At 41.2% G+C, this 16431-nt stretch overlaps 2 protein-coding genes across 4 annotated transcripts; one reads left to right on the forward strand and one right to left on the reverse strand.

The window, feature by feature from the left end:
* Nucleotides 1–420: 420 nt before the first annotated feature.
* Nucleotides 421–13108, reverse strand: LOC148870985 (uncharacterized). Of its 3 annotated transcripts, none has more exons than XM_088967737.1 (5): nt 12920–13108; nt 12614–12715; nt 11736–11824; nt 2244–2387; nt 421–1009 (listed from the first exon to the last, which is right to left on the reverse strand). In XM_088967737.1, exons 1-4 carry the CDS (start codon nt 12976–12978, stop codon nt 2371–2373), a joined length of 267 nt encoding a protein of 88 aa, XP_088823863.1. In that variant the 5' UTR covers nt 12979–13108; the 3' UTR covers nt 421–1009; nt 2244–2370. The 3 variants fall into 3 exon arrangements, with proteins under 3 accessions (XP_088823863.1, XP_088823862.1, XP_088823861.1); XM_088967736.1 differs by having other exon boundaries at nt 2244–2535; nt 12920–13072; XM_088967735.1 differs by lacking the exons at nt 421–1009; nt 2244–2387 and adding an exon at nt 9846–10077 and having other exon boundaries at nt 12920–13072.
* LOC148870986 (uncharacterized) lies at nt 5550–16021 on the forward strand. Its single transcript, XM_088967734.1, has 2 exons — nt 5550–5895; nt 14535–16021. Exon 2 carries the CDS (start codon nt 14570–14572, stop codon nt 15752–15754), a length of 1185 nt encoding a protein of 394 aa, XP_088823860.1. The 5' UTR covers nt 5550–5895; nt 14535–14569; the 3' UTR covers nt 15755–16021.
* Nucleotides 16022–16431: the final 410 nt, after the last annotated feature.

Here is a 16431-nt window from a genome sequence, read left to right on the forward strand (position 1 = left end):
TAGACGTAAAACAGAGAGAGATCAAGACTTGTATGTTTAACAGAGAGAGATGTTCCACATTCAAGGGTGTTCAGATCTCCTGCCCACAAGAACTCTATCCATGCCTATCAACATAACATCACAGCTACACATAGAAAACATCTCATCCTCCTACATAATATTATGCATGAAAGATGTTTTCGATGCATTGAAGTAGTGTTGTGGGTAAACGAGGGCAGAGTTCTTGTGGGCAAGAGATCCGGAGTCCAATCGGAGAGGGACAAAAGGAAACTTGATTGATTGTGGGTAAATTTATTTAATCTCATTGAATATTATTTTATTATTGTAAAAAAAAGGACAAAATTAAGAGGGACAGAAAGAGAGACAGGGAGAGGAGTTTTGACATTTAGTCATTTACAACACATGCGACACACAAACAGGTATACAAAATACATGGTTTTAAACTCTACATATTTGTTTATTTTTTATCAAAATTATCCTATTAATGCAGCGTTCTTTTATGGTTATACAAAATCATGGAAAAAAAAAAGAAAAAAAAGCAATTAGAAGGGTAAATCACCGCCAAGTTCCAAAGGGTAATGGGTTGTTTGGTATTTGGTCCACGCACCACACCCCGTTAGGTCCCAAACCGGTGGTTGCGAGAATCGATTCAGCATCAATGCGGGTTTTCCAGATTGATTCTCTCTTCTCAAATCTCAAAGTATTTGACTGAACATGATCTGAGCATGTAACATCCCACCACCTACTTGAAAAGAAATTGGTTGTCCATCTGGCCACGTGTCTACTTTTTCAAAATATTTGACCGGCACAACACCGTCAAAGCCTTCGGTCAAAGATTACTTTTTGTTTGAAATGTAAATCTTCATCCCATCTGAAACGAGAACTGATGCATTAGTAATCATCCATGGTTGTCTAAAGCGTTAAGGTACTGCAGACAACTCTTTGCCTTCTTCTAGGACCCTTCTGACATCTAAGCAGCAAATTGACACATTACCATCCCGTCGCATACCTGCAAGATGGATAAAGTCATCTATACTAACAAAAGCTAGCAGATTTGAATAAGGAAAACGCTAAAACACCAAAAATATTTTAAAATTCATGTATTTAACATCTTGAAGATAATATCTACTTCACTCTTTGAAACCCAGTCAACAAAAGAATTGCAAGTCAATATCTACTTTTCCCCTCTAAACTTTGGGCTATTGCACATTAAGGGTACTTCTGATATTTCGAACTCGGCAATCAAATCAAACTTTGAGTTGAGTTTGAACCCAATATATAGACTTGTTTGTTAATCGATCCGATCTGGAGCTTAATAAAATTTGGCTCATGAGGCTCACAAACCTAATTAAGCTTTTACATATGCACATATATAATTAATATAAAAGTATTATGCAAATAAAAAATAATATATAGTATATGTACAAATAAATATATAAATAAATAAAAAAAAATATATATATATATATATAATATTTTTACTTTTTATATGTAAAATTAAAATAATAATTTTTATTTGTATAGGAAGTTCGGCTGTAAACTTGAGTCAAGCCGAACTTGAACTTATGAGCTTCTGTGTCCAACTGAATTAGAACCCAAGTGCCAAGCTCGAATTGAGTTCAAGCCTCAGTTTTTCGATGAAATGAGCTTGAATAACCAGATATTTGGCTCGGCTTGGCTCAAATCCACCCCTCCTAGTTTTTTTTTAACAATCTTAACTTTGGGCGATTGCCCATCAAGGCTAGCTGATATTTTGAGTGCTCTAGCTTGATGAGTATGTATATATGTAGGGGGTACTTGTAACGGAACAAAGTCGAATTCAAACAATAGAATCTGATGCTGTGTTTGGTTGAAGTGCAATTTTATTTGCACTAGTACAAATGCATGAAAGTGCAAATGAAATAAATGCAAATTCTCGTTTAATTTTGTTTTGGGTTTTATTTTATTCTGCTTCATGTCTTAATTTATTTCATTTGTATTGAACTCAAACAAAATAAGCTAAAATTTGAAATAAAAATAGGTCAGAATTTACACAAAATCATTTGCACTGCTACAGTTTTGCATCAGTACAAATTTATTTGCATTGCAACCAAACACAGCCTCAAGGAAACATTAGGAATTATCCTTCCATAGTTACTTTTCAAGGATTAGGACAGTATAAAGGCAAAACTAATAGGAAAGAAACTTGTGAGAGATTTAATCAATAATTTAATACATGAAAGAAATCAATTAATTTAGCTTACCACTAATTACACTCCCATCTGTTGGCAACACTTGTGAAATGAACATACAAGCTTTTCATAATTCATACGTTTCAGATCAGACTGCAGAATTGATTCCAGAGTCCTCTTACAGGCTCCATGTAGTCAGTCATGTACACACACTCTCTGAATATCAAGGAAAGAAGTAGATGTGAAAAAATCAATAATTAAAACCATGGTTCATGGATATGCAACTGAGCATGAGAGTATTTGACGATGCATGCATGCCCAAACATTTACCCCACCATCTATGGAGGTTCTTGGTTCTCACCATCTGCAAAATATATTTCATAATTAGAGGCTTCACACCATCTACAAAATATACTTCATGGTTAGAGGCTATAAACATCTGTATCTCTTTTGCATTCTAGCTAATTTCCTTTGCTGGATAATACACAACTATTATTACATGGATGTTGGGTGTCATCCCAAAATAGTTTGTTTGAGAAACAGGAATCTTATTAATTATGTCATTCACAATTTCACATCACCATGTTCCATAGACCATTGATACACATTCTCAATTCATGCTATGCTGACTGGGTACCTTCAGCAGGGGTTAAAAGAAAATGTGGGGAGAAAACCAGGTCATGTTGTTGCAAGGTGAATAGTGAGTGAATTGCTTTGTAATCATCTTTATTTACAATTGTAACTGGGTCCCCTATGTACCTATCCTTGTGCTATTTCTTAATGAATCTCTAAATTTGTCCACCAGCATTCGACATGCCAACTGCTAGTATTCTCTGAGCATATACTTTGTTTCTTATCTGGAAAGTTAGCGGGAAATAAGAGATTACGAGGTTTAACCCCTTGAAATACATAGTATCTATGATGTTTTCTGATTTTGAAAAGGTTTCCAGTTCCTTGTCCAGTCAGTTCCTTAGTGATCCCATCTATCTCTGCCATGTGGAGGAATCCCATGGTCAATCTGGACTGTCCATCAGACTAGAAACAGGTTTTATCCTGAACATTAAAAGATGAACCATAATGGATTTGGATAAAGGGGCTCTTGTGTGCAGATATACCCATGGCTATTTGGTGAGGCCAATGGCCAGCATAAGCAAACAACTAGCACAACCAGAACTTTAGCGTTATATCGTGTACAATGTTATCGAAGGATTGACCAACTTGTCAGATAAGGGCCAGAAAACTTCACCACTAACTAATCGTCCATTCCCATGATGCAGTAACCCAGGACGACTAAGCATTAACTAGGTTGATTAGTCAACCACAAAGTTTTTCTCATCAGCAATCACAAAGTTAATTTCATGTTTTCTTTTTGTGTTTATCTCCAACTATATAAAATAATATTGTGGCAATTTCTACGACACCTAAACTTTAACCAATGAGAAACTCACAATGAATTTGACTGCATACCAGCTGATTGATTACGAGTGTTTTTAGGCATGATACCTTTTTGGTATCGTAATTTTACTCTAATATAGCATATGCTTTATTCATTACATGCAGTTAGTCTAAGTATTTGTAATGGAACATGGCTGATGGTATAAATAAAATAAAAAAGGAATTAAATAAAAGATGGAAGTAGAGGAGAGGTTCTTTTAAGTTTTTCCCCTAATCAAGGGTGTTCTGGTACTCAAAAATCGTACTCTTTCTTTGAAAAGAAAGGCTATAACCAATGTTTTAAAATGCAGGGGCGTGAGGCGTAGTTAAAAACGTGGAAGGTATAAGCCTCTCGAGCACAGGAAGGCGTAAGCCTCAAGTATGTATTTTTATAATTATAGTGGGTATATTAATAAAAAATAAATGTTTTAAGCATAAAAACATATATAACACTAAAATGACTTAATTTCAATCAACATTTGAGTTTTAAATCTCAGTATTCAATTCCAACTAACAATATAACATAATTAAAATGTGAAATTCAAGTATGCAACATAGATCATAAAAAAACATAACTCCAAGGACTGAAACTCAATCAAAAGAATCTAAATCATCTTCTTCTAGAAGAACAAAAGCATCATCATCTGTTTCAAGAGTTGCATCCACGTGGAAGGTGTAAGCCACACGTGGTGCATGTTTAAAATGCCATACGTGGGAGGCGTAAGCCTCTTGCTAAAGGTGTGCCAGAAGCGTACACCTCCCTGGAAGCGTATGCCTCTGTAGATGATGAGGCATACGCCTCAATGGTATGGGCGCTTCTGTCATGCGCCTCCAGGCGTATGCCTCCCACGCGTTTTAAAACACTGGCTATAACTTCTTATCCTATCCCATCTAGCCTAAAATTTTTTATGTTCAGAAAATATAGACTCTAAAGTAATTGCATATTTGCTGTCTACATTATCTTTATTTATGAGATAGCCTCATTGCCTCAATACCTTAGATTTATAAAGTATCATTTTTTGTTTGTCCACTCTGCTCCAAGTCAATAAGTAGTTATTAGAATTGATTAGAGAGGACAAAATAAATAGCTTGATGTTAGAGTACAATGCAAAGCTGCAAACCCGACCTGGATTTGCACTGATCTATCCATTCCGACTTGTAAACAGCGAAGGCAATGAAGCATTATTCATCCATGTAGGAAACAATAAACAACCTATGTTGTAAACACATTTGTTAGGATTACCAAAGACCTTGATATAATGTACCGCTGTGTACATTGTATCATTAACAAGAGCCTTGTGCACTGGGCTGCCCCTTTTTCCAGTATTGCGGGAGCCTCCACCAGACCAATATTGAATCATTGATCAGGAAAAAAAACTGTGCTTTTTTATAATTGAAGAGTAATTTTATTATCAAAAGATGAAAACTGTTACAAGCATCTCACGGCACGGAGGCACGAGGTACAACATCCCTTGAAAGTGTGAAAAAGCACAGAACACTAGAGATAAAATATTACAAGGTAGCCCAGTAAAGATGTTCCCTCAAAACCCCTTGTTTAGCAAGATAATCAGCCATAGCATTTGCTGACCTGCCCACCCAATGTAAGCTAACATTCAGATTCCTTAATAACCACCTAGCCTTCTTTCAGTCGGGTCTATTAACCAACCCACAACCCCCTTAAAATCTCCTTCAATTTGAAGATGTTGAGCCCCTAGTCCATGTGGCACCCAAGGCCCAAGCCACTAGCCAGCCTGGGGACCAGCCCATTCTGCTGACTGAAGCCCATGAGAAGCACAGCCCAGTGAAGGAAGCCAAGTGCCTGCCCATTCGTTTCATGTACACAAGAACACACGTTAGCCATGAATAGTCCCATGCACATGTCTCGTGACATCCTTGTAGACCTTAAAAATATCTGTGAATAAAGAAGTAGGGCAGACCTGGCTTATATCATTTTCTTCTTCTCTTTGTAGGAGGTTAGGTCTCCCTCGAAGAGACATCTGTGGTGGGCAGTATCCCATCAAATTGGTATCAGAGCGCTGCCGACAGTGGTAAGATGACGAACACGAGATCCTCAGCGATGGAGGGTCAAATTGACAAGATCGAAGAAAAGCTTCACAATGTGTTCGGGGAGCTCAAGGAGATTCCATCTTGGTGGTGGCCAGCCAGTTTCAGAGGTCGTCTCATTCCAACCTGCGCAAAGGGGAAAACAAAGGCTCCAGCTACTCCGGCCACTCGCACGCAGGTTCCAGATTTGGATGGATGGCCAAGTTGGTGTTTCCCACATTGTCAGGTGAGGATCCTATTTCCTAGATATTTACAGCAGAAATATTCTTTGAGATTAATGAAATCCCAGGGCATCAACGTGTGCTGATGGCTTCGATCCATTAGGAAGGGGAGGCCATCCAGTTCCAACCCTCAGATTGGGTGGATGGAATTCACAAAGGCCATCTGTCACCGATTCGGATCATCAGGGTTTGAGAACTTTGATGAAGCTCTGTCAAGACTAAAACAAATGGGGACGGTGAGGGAGTATCAGAATGAATTTGGGAGGTTGGCTTCTAGGGTTTACGGGTGGCCTGAATCGGCGTTGGTGGGAGCCTTCTTAGGGGATTTGAGGAACGAGATCCGGTATGAAGTAAAGGCTCTGCAACCGGTCACCGTAAATGCGGCAGCCCACTTAGCCCGCCTAGATGAAGAAAGACTGAACAAGCTTACGCAGGTAACTAAACCAATCATCAAGACTCCCCGACCAAAACTGAGCCAGGTCCGTCCAGACCGGTCGGACCGAATGGTTTACCCCTCAGGTGGCTCTCCTAGGCAGAGATGCAGTCACGTCGCGAGCATGGACTCTACTATAACTGTGATGAAAAATTCGGACCCAAGCCCCGTTGCAAGAAACCCCAACTTTTCCTATTGGAGCCGAAGGACCATGAGGAGGAGGGTCTCACTGTTGAAGACGGGACCCCGGTAGTTGACGAGGAATCTATAGAGCAAGAGCTGGAGATCTCCCTCCATGCCTTGGCTGGCTCTTCCTCACCTCGAACCATGAAGCTTAGAGCGGTGATCGGAGGTAACCAGGTGGCTATATTAGTGGATAGCGGGAGCTCTCTAAATTTTGTTTCAGAGCAACTAGTTGACCAACTCCATTTAGCGGTGGAGCCCGTGCCGGCCTTCTCAGTCCATGTAGCCAATGGGCACAAACTCGGTTACGACGGGATTTGTAAAGCAGTGAAAACAAAGGTGCAAGGGCACCTACTCCAAGCCGATCTGCACCCATTGGAGTTAAGGGGTCTCGGTGTGGTTTTTGGCGTCCAGTGGCTTTGACAGTTAGGCGCAGTGACTTGTGACCCCGTCTAACCATGTCTTTCACAGTAGACGGGCAGAGTTGCACCCTCCAAGGCCTCGATCCGGGGCCCCACTGCAAGAAGAATTAAGCCTGACAATCAAACCAAGCCACCATTTCTCCCCACCTGTCATTTTGGAAGGCGACCCTGTGGGACCCACACTCTACCATCAACTGGGTTTAGTGGGCACAGGAGGGGACCCACAGAATTATACAGGCTACAGACTTACCAAGATATTTTCCACAAACCCATGGACCTCCCTCCGAAACGGGACCAAGACCATAAGATTCCCCTCATACCAGGAGCAGGACCGACCGATGTAAAACTCCAGAAGTCTGAAATTGAGAAAATTGTGGCCGACTTTAAGAAGGGAATGATACAACCCAGCTACAGCCCTTTTTCCTCTCCCGTCCTGGTAAGTCAAGAAAAAGGATGGCACATGAAGGTTCTGTGTAGACTACCGAGTCTTAAACCGTATCATCGTAAAGGACAAATTTCCCATACCAGTTATCGACGAGTTGTTGGATGAATTAGGAACTGCCAGTGTTTTCTAAACTAGACTTTGAGGGCCGGATACCACCAAATCCAGGTCCACCAAGAGGACATGCAAAATAAGGCATTTTGAACTCACAACGGGCACTATGAATTCTTAGTTATGCCCTTCCGGCTAACTAACGCACCGTCCACCTTTCAAGCTTTAATGAATGGTATATTTCGGCCTTACCTCAAGCGATTCATCCTGGTATTCTTCGAAGACATCTTGGTGTATAGTGAGTAGTGACAGTTAGGAATCTCATCCACAACATCTGAAAGTTACCTTGGGGATCTTGAGGCAGCATCGGCTTTACGCCAAGAAAGACAAATGCCTATTTGACTAGACGGAGGTGCACTACCTAGGCCATATTGTCTCTCAAGGCCAAGTTAGAGCTGACCCTGACTAGATTGCAGCCATAGTTAACTGGCCCATTCCCGATTCCATTCGGGCCCTTAGAGGGTTCCTAGGCCTGACTGGTTACTACCGGCGGTTTATAAAGAACTATGGCCTGTTGTCCGGCCCGCTGACCCAGCTACTCAAAAAGAATGCATTTCTTTGGAATGGCCAGGCCCAAGCCGCATTCCAGGCTCTCAAACAGGCCCTGTCCACACCACCCACACTCGCCTTACCGGACTTTTCACAAGAGTTCGTAGTAGAGTGTGATGCATCTAAATCCGGAGTGAGAAACATCCTCATGCAACAGAGAAGACCCATTGCCTACTTCAGTAAAGAGTTATCTACCCAGGCCCAGTTGAAGTCTACCTATGATAAAGAGCTAATGGCGGTTGTCCTCTCTGTGTTGAAGTGGCGATCCTATCTGTTGGGCCATTCCTTTGTCATCCGTACCGATCACCAAATCCTCAAACACTTGTCAGAACAACCAGTGCACAACCCAGATCAGCAGAAGTGGTTGTATAAGTTGTTGGGGTTTGACTACCGAGTGGACTACAAGCCTGGCCCAATGAACAAAGCGGCAGCGCTCTGCCCCGCAGGCGAATCCCGTCCCAATTTTCCTATCTTGACCAAGCTCAAGGAAGAAGCCTACCTGGACGAAACAATTCAGAAGCTTGTTCAAAAACTTAAATCAGATCCCGCTGCAGTCCCAGGGTTCTACCTAGTGGGACCAGATCTCTTCTTTAGGGGGTGCCTGGTGATTGCAGCTCAATCGAAGTTTCTCCCGGAGTTACTACAACTATTTCACTGTTCTACCTTGGGTGGCCATTTGGGAATACTCCGGACCTACCGAAGGGTAAGCCAGCACTTGTTTTGGACAGGGATGAAGAAGGCTATCCAGTAGTTTGTAGCACAACGCCCTACCTGCCAACGTTACAAATCTGATCACCAAACTCCGGCAGGATTATTGCAGCCCCTTCCAATTCCGACACAAGTATGGGAGGATATAACCATGGATTTTATCACGGGACTTCCAACCTCCATGGGTAAATCAGTGATATGATAGTTGTGGAAAGATTAACCAAATATGGCCATTTTGTTGGGCTGGCGCACTCATATAAGGCGGCCTCGGTAGCGTGCACCTTTGTGAAGGAGGTGATCCGACTCCATGGGACCCCCCCCCCCGGTCCATTGTGACAGATAAGGACCCGGCTTTCATGAACCGATTCTGAACTGAATACTTTAAAGCCCAGGGGACTCGGTTGAACCACACCACCAGTTACCACCCACAAGCCGACAGTCAATCTGAAGTTGTTAACAGGTGCTTGAAAACCTATTTGAGGTGCTTTACGGGGGAAAGACCCAAACAGTGGATGCATTGGTTACCATGGACCAAGCTGTGGTACAATGCCACTTATCACTCATCGTTGGGGATGAGCCCATTTAACGCACTATATGGAAGAGAACCACCCTTGATACTTCCCTATGAAGTTGGCTCCATAGCCGTAGCGGAGGTAAAAGAAAAGCTACAACAAAGAGATGAAGTTTTAAGGTCCCTGAAGGAGCATTTAACCCAGGCCCAGCAACAGATGAAGGCCCAGTATGACAGGAAGCACAAGCCGGTGACCTATCAAGAAGAGGAGTTCGTGTTCCTGAAACTCCAGCCCTACCGCCAGGTGTCAGTCGGAAGTGGCCTAAATTTGCACCCAGGTTTTTTGGGCCCTTTCGAATAGTGGCCCGAGTAGGGGAGGTGGCGTACAGACTGGACCTTCCTCCATCCTCTCACATTCACCCTGTTTTCCATGTCTCCCTACTAAAAAAGAGCGTAGGGTCTCAGCTCTCAGGTGGATGCTAGCCCCACATTGCCTGAGTTCGATGATGAGGGACGTCTCCACCCTGAGCCGGTGGTGGTTCTAGATCTGAGGTGGGTTGAAAGGGGTAAAGCAGTTCACAAGGAAGCATTGGTGGTTTTGGAAGTACCTGCCAGAGGAGGATGCATCCTGGGAAGATTGTGACAACCTTAAGAGGATGTTTCCAGGCTTCAAGGTTGTTTTGAAGGGGGGGAGTTGTTGAGCCCTTAGTCCATGTGGCACCCCAGGCCCAAGCCACTAGCTAGCCCGAGGACCAGCCCATTCTGTGGGCTGAAGCCCATGAGAAGCACATCCCAGTGAAGGAAGCCAAACGCCCGCCCATTCGTTTCCTGCACACAAGGAAGACACATCAGCCATGAACAGTCCCGTGTACAGAAGATTATCAACACCAAGTTAATTTGCAATCTGAATACCTTGTAAAGTTGCCAACAACTCAGTCCTATTTGAGTCTCCTATTGCCACTGGGCCCATGTACAAGGCAAAGATATTTCTATCCTTGTATCTCAAAACCCCGCCTATACCTGAGGGGCTAGGATTGCCTTAACCAATTCCATCAAAATTCAGCTTTACACATCCTTCAGGTGGCGAGAATCCAAATATCCTTAACTGGAAAGGCCACCTGAGTGGAGGAAGAACCAAGAGACTTCAAAAAAGAAGCACAAGTAAAGGACCCTTTTGGATGGAGGGGACCAAATCCTCTTGTTTGATTTTGAAGGATCCAAACAGACATTATCAAGAACCAGGAGTTTCTAAACAACACCAAGTTTAACATCCCTTAAACCCCAACGGAAGCCAAAACCAACTTAAAGACAAAGGAAAGGGGGGGGGGAGAGGAAGGGAAGAAACAAAAATAAAAAACTTTATGCTTAAACAAGGAAATAGAGTAGAGAGAAGGGAAAAGGTCTTTGAGAGCCGAATTTCCCACCTGGACCCAAAAGTGAATAAATCCCCTAAGCAAACATCATACCTGACAAAGTTAAGAAATTGGGGAAGGATATTGTGAATTGCTTCCCAAGTTGTCAAGGTTGCCCAACGAGAAACACTGGCATCCTAGCCATTTTCCAAGCAACCATGAATACTAGCTATCACCTCATGCCACAATCTCCCTCTTTACAAGGGCCATCTCTACCACCAGTTACCTAACAAAGCTATATTCTTTAGAACCAAATTTCCTATCCCCGACCCGCCTTCTTCCTTGCTCCTGGATATTATTTCCCACCTTATTAAGTGCTCCTTCTTCTCTTCCCCTAGCCGCCATAGGAAATTCCTAATTAGTTTCTCCAATTTCTTTGCCTCCCTAGAGGGGATCGTCAACATAGAGAGATAATAAATCGACAATTTAGCTACAGTGCTTCTTAACAAAGTTACTCCACTCCTAGAGAGATATAGCTCTTTTTCCAAGTTGCTGATCTTTTTCCAAACTTTTCGAACATTGGAGTCCAAAAACCACTCTCCTTCGGGTTAGCACTTAGAGGGAGCCCTAGATAGGACAAAGGCCAAGAAGCACTGTGACAACTTAAGCACTCTATAACAGACTCAATAACCCCTTCATTCAAGTTTATCCCCACCACATAACTCTTATCCAGGTTTATTTTCAAGTTAGAGACACTTGCAAAGTAATTTATCAAAATTTTCAGATTCCTTGCTCTCCTTAAGTCATCCCCTTCACTAAAAAATAATGATATCATCATCAAATTGGAGATGGGTCACCGGGACTCTATTTTCTACCTAACCTCCATCCTTTTATTAACTCTTCACTATCAACCTTTGAGAGTAATCTATTGAAAGCATCTGCTACAAGGGCAAACAACGGCACATTTGACAAAAAAGAAAAAAAAAGCACAAATTTTTTATACAAAGATCTCAATCAAACTTCAAAAATATACACATTTTTATTCTTTTTTGTACTACTTTGTTGGGTGAAATGAAGAATGAAGCAGGAATGCATGATGCAGAAGACAGTTGCATTTCTAAAAGGGAACATCACCTCTATTGTGTATCCGTGGTTTGCCCGAATCAGCAGTTTCCCATTTTCTTCCAAGAGGCAAAACCACTGTTATTTTCTTTCCTGAATGCCTGAAATTTTTATACATTAACAACCGAAACAATTCAGTGGGAGACCGGAGATCCAAGTCAATTATAAGAAAGGTGCAGATAAAACTTTAAGGGGCACTCTTTGTTAAATATACAGGTTGAATGAAGAACAAGGAGAACATGAAGGTAGCAGTATACGAGCAAAAAATCAGATACAAGCATCACAAAAGATACCACCATATTTTTGTAGTCAAATGTGATAATTTACCCCCCAATACATTATGCTATGCTCTTTTAGTTCTATGTCTCATTTATTTCTATAGCCTATTTACCCCTTAATCCTGTAATGAAAAATATAAAAATTGAAAATGTTGAAAAAAGAACGCAGATAGAATGAAATAAGAAAATAAAACAGAAAAAGCTTATAGAACTAACCTCCCTAACTTCGTCAACTGTGTATGATCTTAATGGGATATTAGTATATGTTTTCATATTCAACTTCAGGAGATAATTCACCTAGACATACCACATTCCATATATCCAAGTTACAGAAAAAACAGAATTGCTTCAATTTATGCCGACTTAGATACACACCAGAACCAAATTAATTATAACAAAGAACGAAATAAGAGAAGAAATCAAGATGGAATAAAATCACATGTCAACGAAAGGTAAACAAAAGGACAAGAAATTCCACCTTACTGCCCACCCCCGAAAGATTAAAAAATTAAAAACAGAAAAGAAAAGATTTTCCTTGGTTGAGGCCTTTACAATAGACAAAACAGTATGAGCCACTTAATCGAAGCCAAAATGTAGTTAGATCATGCTTACAAGAGTCTCCCAAAAGCGTCAATTTTATCTTTGGCGGGTGCCCTTCCGCCCGCCGGTCGCTGCCTATCTTCTCTCATCTCCGAAACCCTACCTTTTCCTCCACTGGTGAACGGTGATGGAAAAAAAAAAACATAAGAAACAAAAGAATATCAATCCTTACGAACATTATTAACGCATCAACATAGAAGTAGAGCTGGATGGAAGAAATATTAAGAGAACCTAATAAAGGATTAGGCTTTCATAAAATTTATCTCTGAATATAAATAATAGTAGACTTGGTAGAAGTAGGTGGAAGAGGAGCAGCACCTTCTTCTGGGAAGGACAGAAGCAGAGAAGGAAGAGCTCTTTCTGTTGGTGGCCTCCATTGGAATTAAAGCGCCAAAACTAGCTAGCCTACGAACGATGAGGTTGTAGGGGTGGGATCAGTAATAATGGGAGAGAGAAAGTGAAAGGCACAGAAACGCAGAGAACAAGCCCATTGTTTGTTGCTTTGTTGCTTGCAGAGTTGCAAACGGGCCCAAATATAGATGATTCCTTGGGCTTGAGCTGAGGCCCAAATATAGACGGCCTCTTGGATCTCTGCCGTATATTTTACAGAGTTCAGTACTTTGTAACTGGATCGACTGGTGATCTTATAGGAGATGTTGATGTCACGTGGACAGCCAAACGGAACGGTCTATAATTATATTTTATGTAATTTTGATTTTAAACTTAAATTATTATTTTTTTAAGTGTTAATCAATTAATTTATGCAGGCAGCCCGAATACCTGGACCGGATCCGAACCTGAACATATATTTCCAAGTTAAGGGTGCTGGCCAGACTGAGCTGAGGCAGCACTTAATGCAACTTTTATCCGATGAAAACCCGGCATTGGTCTGAGACTCTGGGCCCGCCCAAGTCATCATCCCTGACCTGCCCCTAGGGCTGCAAGTCGGGCCGGGTTAGGTCGGGTTGAGGCCAACCCTAGCCCAATCCTAAGTTCTAAACTCCAATCCGATCAATCCAACCTTAACCCTAATCCTAGCTAAATTCCTTCAACCCTAACCCAATCCGAAGTCAATTTTGGGTTGGGTTTGGGCCCAATCCAACCTTCTTCCCATGTTTTAAAAACTTATAGAATTTCTTGACTTTAAATCTTAGCTCAACTTTCACTACATATATTAATCATATGTTTCATTAGTATAAAATTCAGAAAAACAATTGTTAGAAATGACTATAGTTTATTATGAGTTATGACTTATAATAGATCTTTCTTGGGCAGCAAACAACATAGAGGAGATGAAGAATAGAACTTTCAAAAAACATAAAATAATGTTATTAAGGTTTTAGCCTTTGTTATTAGGATTAAGTGAAGTGATTATCTTAAAATAAATACATGATATTATGTGGTGGGCGCTATACAAATATCATGCATCTAAACAAATCAACCCTAACTCAACCTGAAGTAAAGTAGGATTCATGAATTTCAACCCTAACCCGAAACATCAATTTGACCCAACCTAACCCAACTTTTTCGGATCGGGTTCGGGCCAACCCGGACCAAGTTGCAGCCTTACCTGCCCCCAATTAAAACCATAAAAAATAGGACCCAGTCCAGATTCAATTGATTTGATCCATACATGCCCTATATGGGTATGGATAATGGATAGCTATTTGTCTTAACAGAAAAGGTTGTTAATAAAGCGTGTTTCTACCAAAAAGGAAACACGATTAATAAATAAAGAAAGTATCAATCTACATGGAAATGGAAGTCGTCTCTTACTAGAATTAGGATTAACAACTCCTTCCCCGTCTGATATTGATATTCTTATTTATAAAATAATAATGTTCAAGGAAACAACGTTGAAATCTGATCCAACCTCTCTCTGCTCAGTGCTTACTGTCCGCTCCGCTGATTAATCTATCGTTTGTTCGACCAGAAAATTGAACAGTTGGGAAGTCGGAAGTCGGAAGGATGAATAAAATCAAGGGGATGAGTAGTAACGATGAGGAGAAAGAAGCGGCACATTGGTCTGAACTTCCAAGCGAACTTCTATGGATGTTCGCAGAGCGGCTAAGTTTCGTGGAAAACGTCAAGATGGCTTCCGTTTGCAACAATTGGCGGCACGCAATTCAAAGCTTATCTGTTGTGAAGCCTCAAGACACCCACTCCCACTGCGAGCCATGGATGATGGTCATCAAGAATATCAACAGCAACGAGCGGGAATTTGTCAGTGCCTCCACCAAGGAGAAGTATACGTTCAGCCATGGAGATTTCAGAGGAGCCGATCTCCTTTCCTCGAAACAAGGTTGGCTCCTGTTGCGTCGACTAAAGAGTTCACCACCATCCGAACCAGAATGCTGTTACACCATCTTCTTGGTTAATCCAATCTTCGAGGGCAAAACCCCGATGCCGAATTTCAATTGCACTCGACTGTTCCATGGAGTTTTCACCCTGGTCGACGGCAATCCACACTGTGTAGTGCTGGCTGATTTTTGTAAAATAACTGAAGTCACCCTCTGGATTGCACGTCCGGGTGATGCAGCATGGACAAAGCACCAGGCATCGTTCAACAAGTTCAATTATTATGAGTTAGCTATTGCCACTGGTTCGTATTATAGGGAGGTAAGGGATTGGAAGAAACTCTGCAGCAGTTGTCATTATTTAATTGTTATTGGGCAGTACGTTAATTGCTTCGATGCAATAGGAAGGTGCTGCATCTTTGATATGGTAGGGCTTGTTTGGAGGGGCATACCCGGATTGGAACCATGCACTGAGTCCCCTGGCTACATCACGGAGAATAAAGGAAAGATTGTCTTATTTAAGCCAAACAATAAATTCACAGAGCTTTGTTTTTTCAAACTGAAACATTTGGGGGCTACAACTGCAAGGTGGTTGAAGATGAGGGATTATGATATGGAGGATGAGTGTCTGATCTTCTCCAAGAATTTGTTGTTTGTTAACGCAAAACTGAGAGGTGTCAAGGAATTTTACCTTCTCAAGCACGGGGTTCTTCGTAAGAAAAGTGTATGGGCAAGGGGTTCAAGTATCCAAGTCCACAATTTGATGGATGAGAAGAATAGAGACGAAGACCTTCTTGTTGATCTACTTCCCCAACAGTCGGTTTGGATTGACCTACCAGGTCCTTCTGTTAATTAATGATCAATTGATGTTTATTTGGGAAGGGTTTTTTATTCACATTAATTAATTATTATCTTTCTGTCCATTAATTTACAATTTTTAGGATCAGCTGGGATTTCTGTTTTGAAGGGATGATTACAGATTGTTAGACCGTGAGGGGTTATTCAAAATTCAAATTAGGCTGACTACTAATTGTTCCTCATCTTCTTTAAAATGTTGTTGTTTTTTTCTTAAAGAAATTAAGATGCTTTTCACTTATTCTTTTTAATGCTTTGTTTCTTTGTAATGCAAATCTGCGGATACAAATTCCGCACCCGGTTTCATTTGTTTAAATTTATGCTTTGCACACTTATCAGATAGAAAATTTGTTTTTTTGTTTTTTTTTTTTTTGTCTCGTTTGTATTTATTGGCAGTGCAAATTTTAAATCTCAAAAACTGATACAAAATTTGTACCACGTTCCACCTAGCTCAATTCTCTCTCTTATAAAGTGGGGTTTACATCGTCTCAGCCCGGATCTCCTACAAACAAAAACTCTGGTCATATAGCATCCAGTCGCAATTGGGAATATCCTCGTACATTTACGTTAAATTCATGAGATGTTCTCAATATGCCAGATGGATTTCCATAATTGCAGAGTGTGTGCAGGGTATTTGCTTGCAGGGAATCCTGTTATGTTTGTGTTGAATTCTTTGTG

This window comes from Nelumbo lutea, chromosome 2 (genome assembly GCF_056320005.1).
Source record: "Nelumbo lutea isolate HS-2025 chromosome 2, American lotus-T2T, whole genome shotgun sequence".
NCBI lineage: Eukaryota > Viridiplantae > Streptophyta > Magnoliopsida > Proteales > Nelumbonaceae > Nelumbo > Nelumbo lutea.

What these genes read in the sequence shown, in the direction of transcription:
- LOC148870986 (XM_088967734.1), top strand. Translation starts at nt 14,570, where the DNA reads ATGAATAAAATCAAGGGGATGAGTAGTAACGATGAGGAGAAAGAAGCG.
- LOC148870985 (XM_088967735.1), bottom strand. Translation starts at nt 12,978, where the DNA reads ATGGAGGCCACCAACAGAAAGAGCTCTTCCTTCTCTGCTTCTGTCCTT. An exon ending in TCTGTCCTTCCCAGAAGAAG is followed by an intron (nt 12,716 to 12,919) that starts GTGCTGCTCCTC and finishes ACCGTTCACCAG; the next exon opens with TGGAGGAAAAGGTAGGGTTT. An exon ending in GACGCTTTTGGGAGACTCTT is followed by an intron (nt 11,825 to 12,613) that starts GTAAGCATGATC and finishes TAAAAATTTCAG; the next exon opens with GCATTCAGGAAAGAAAATAA.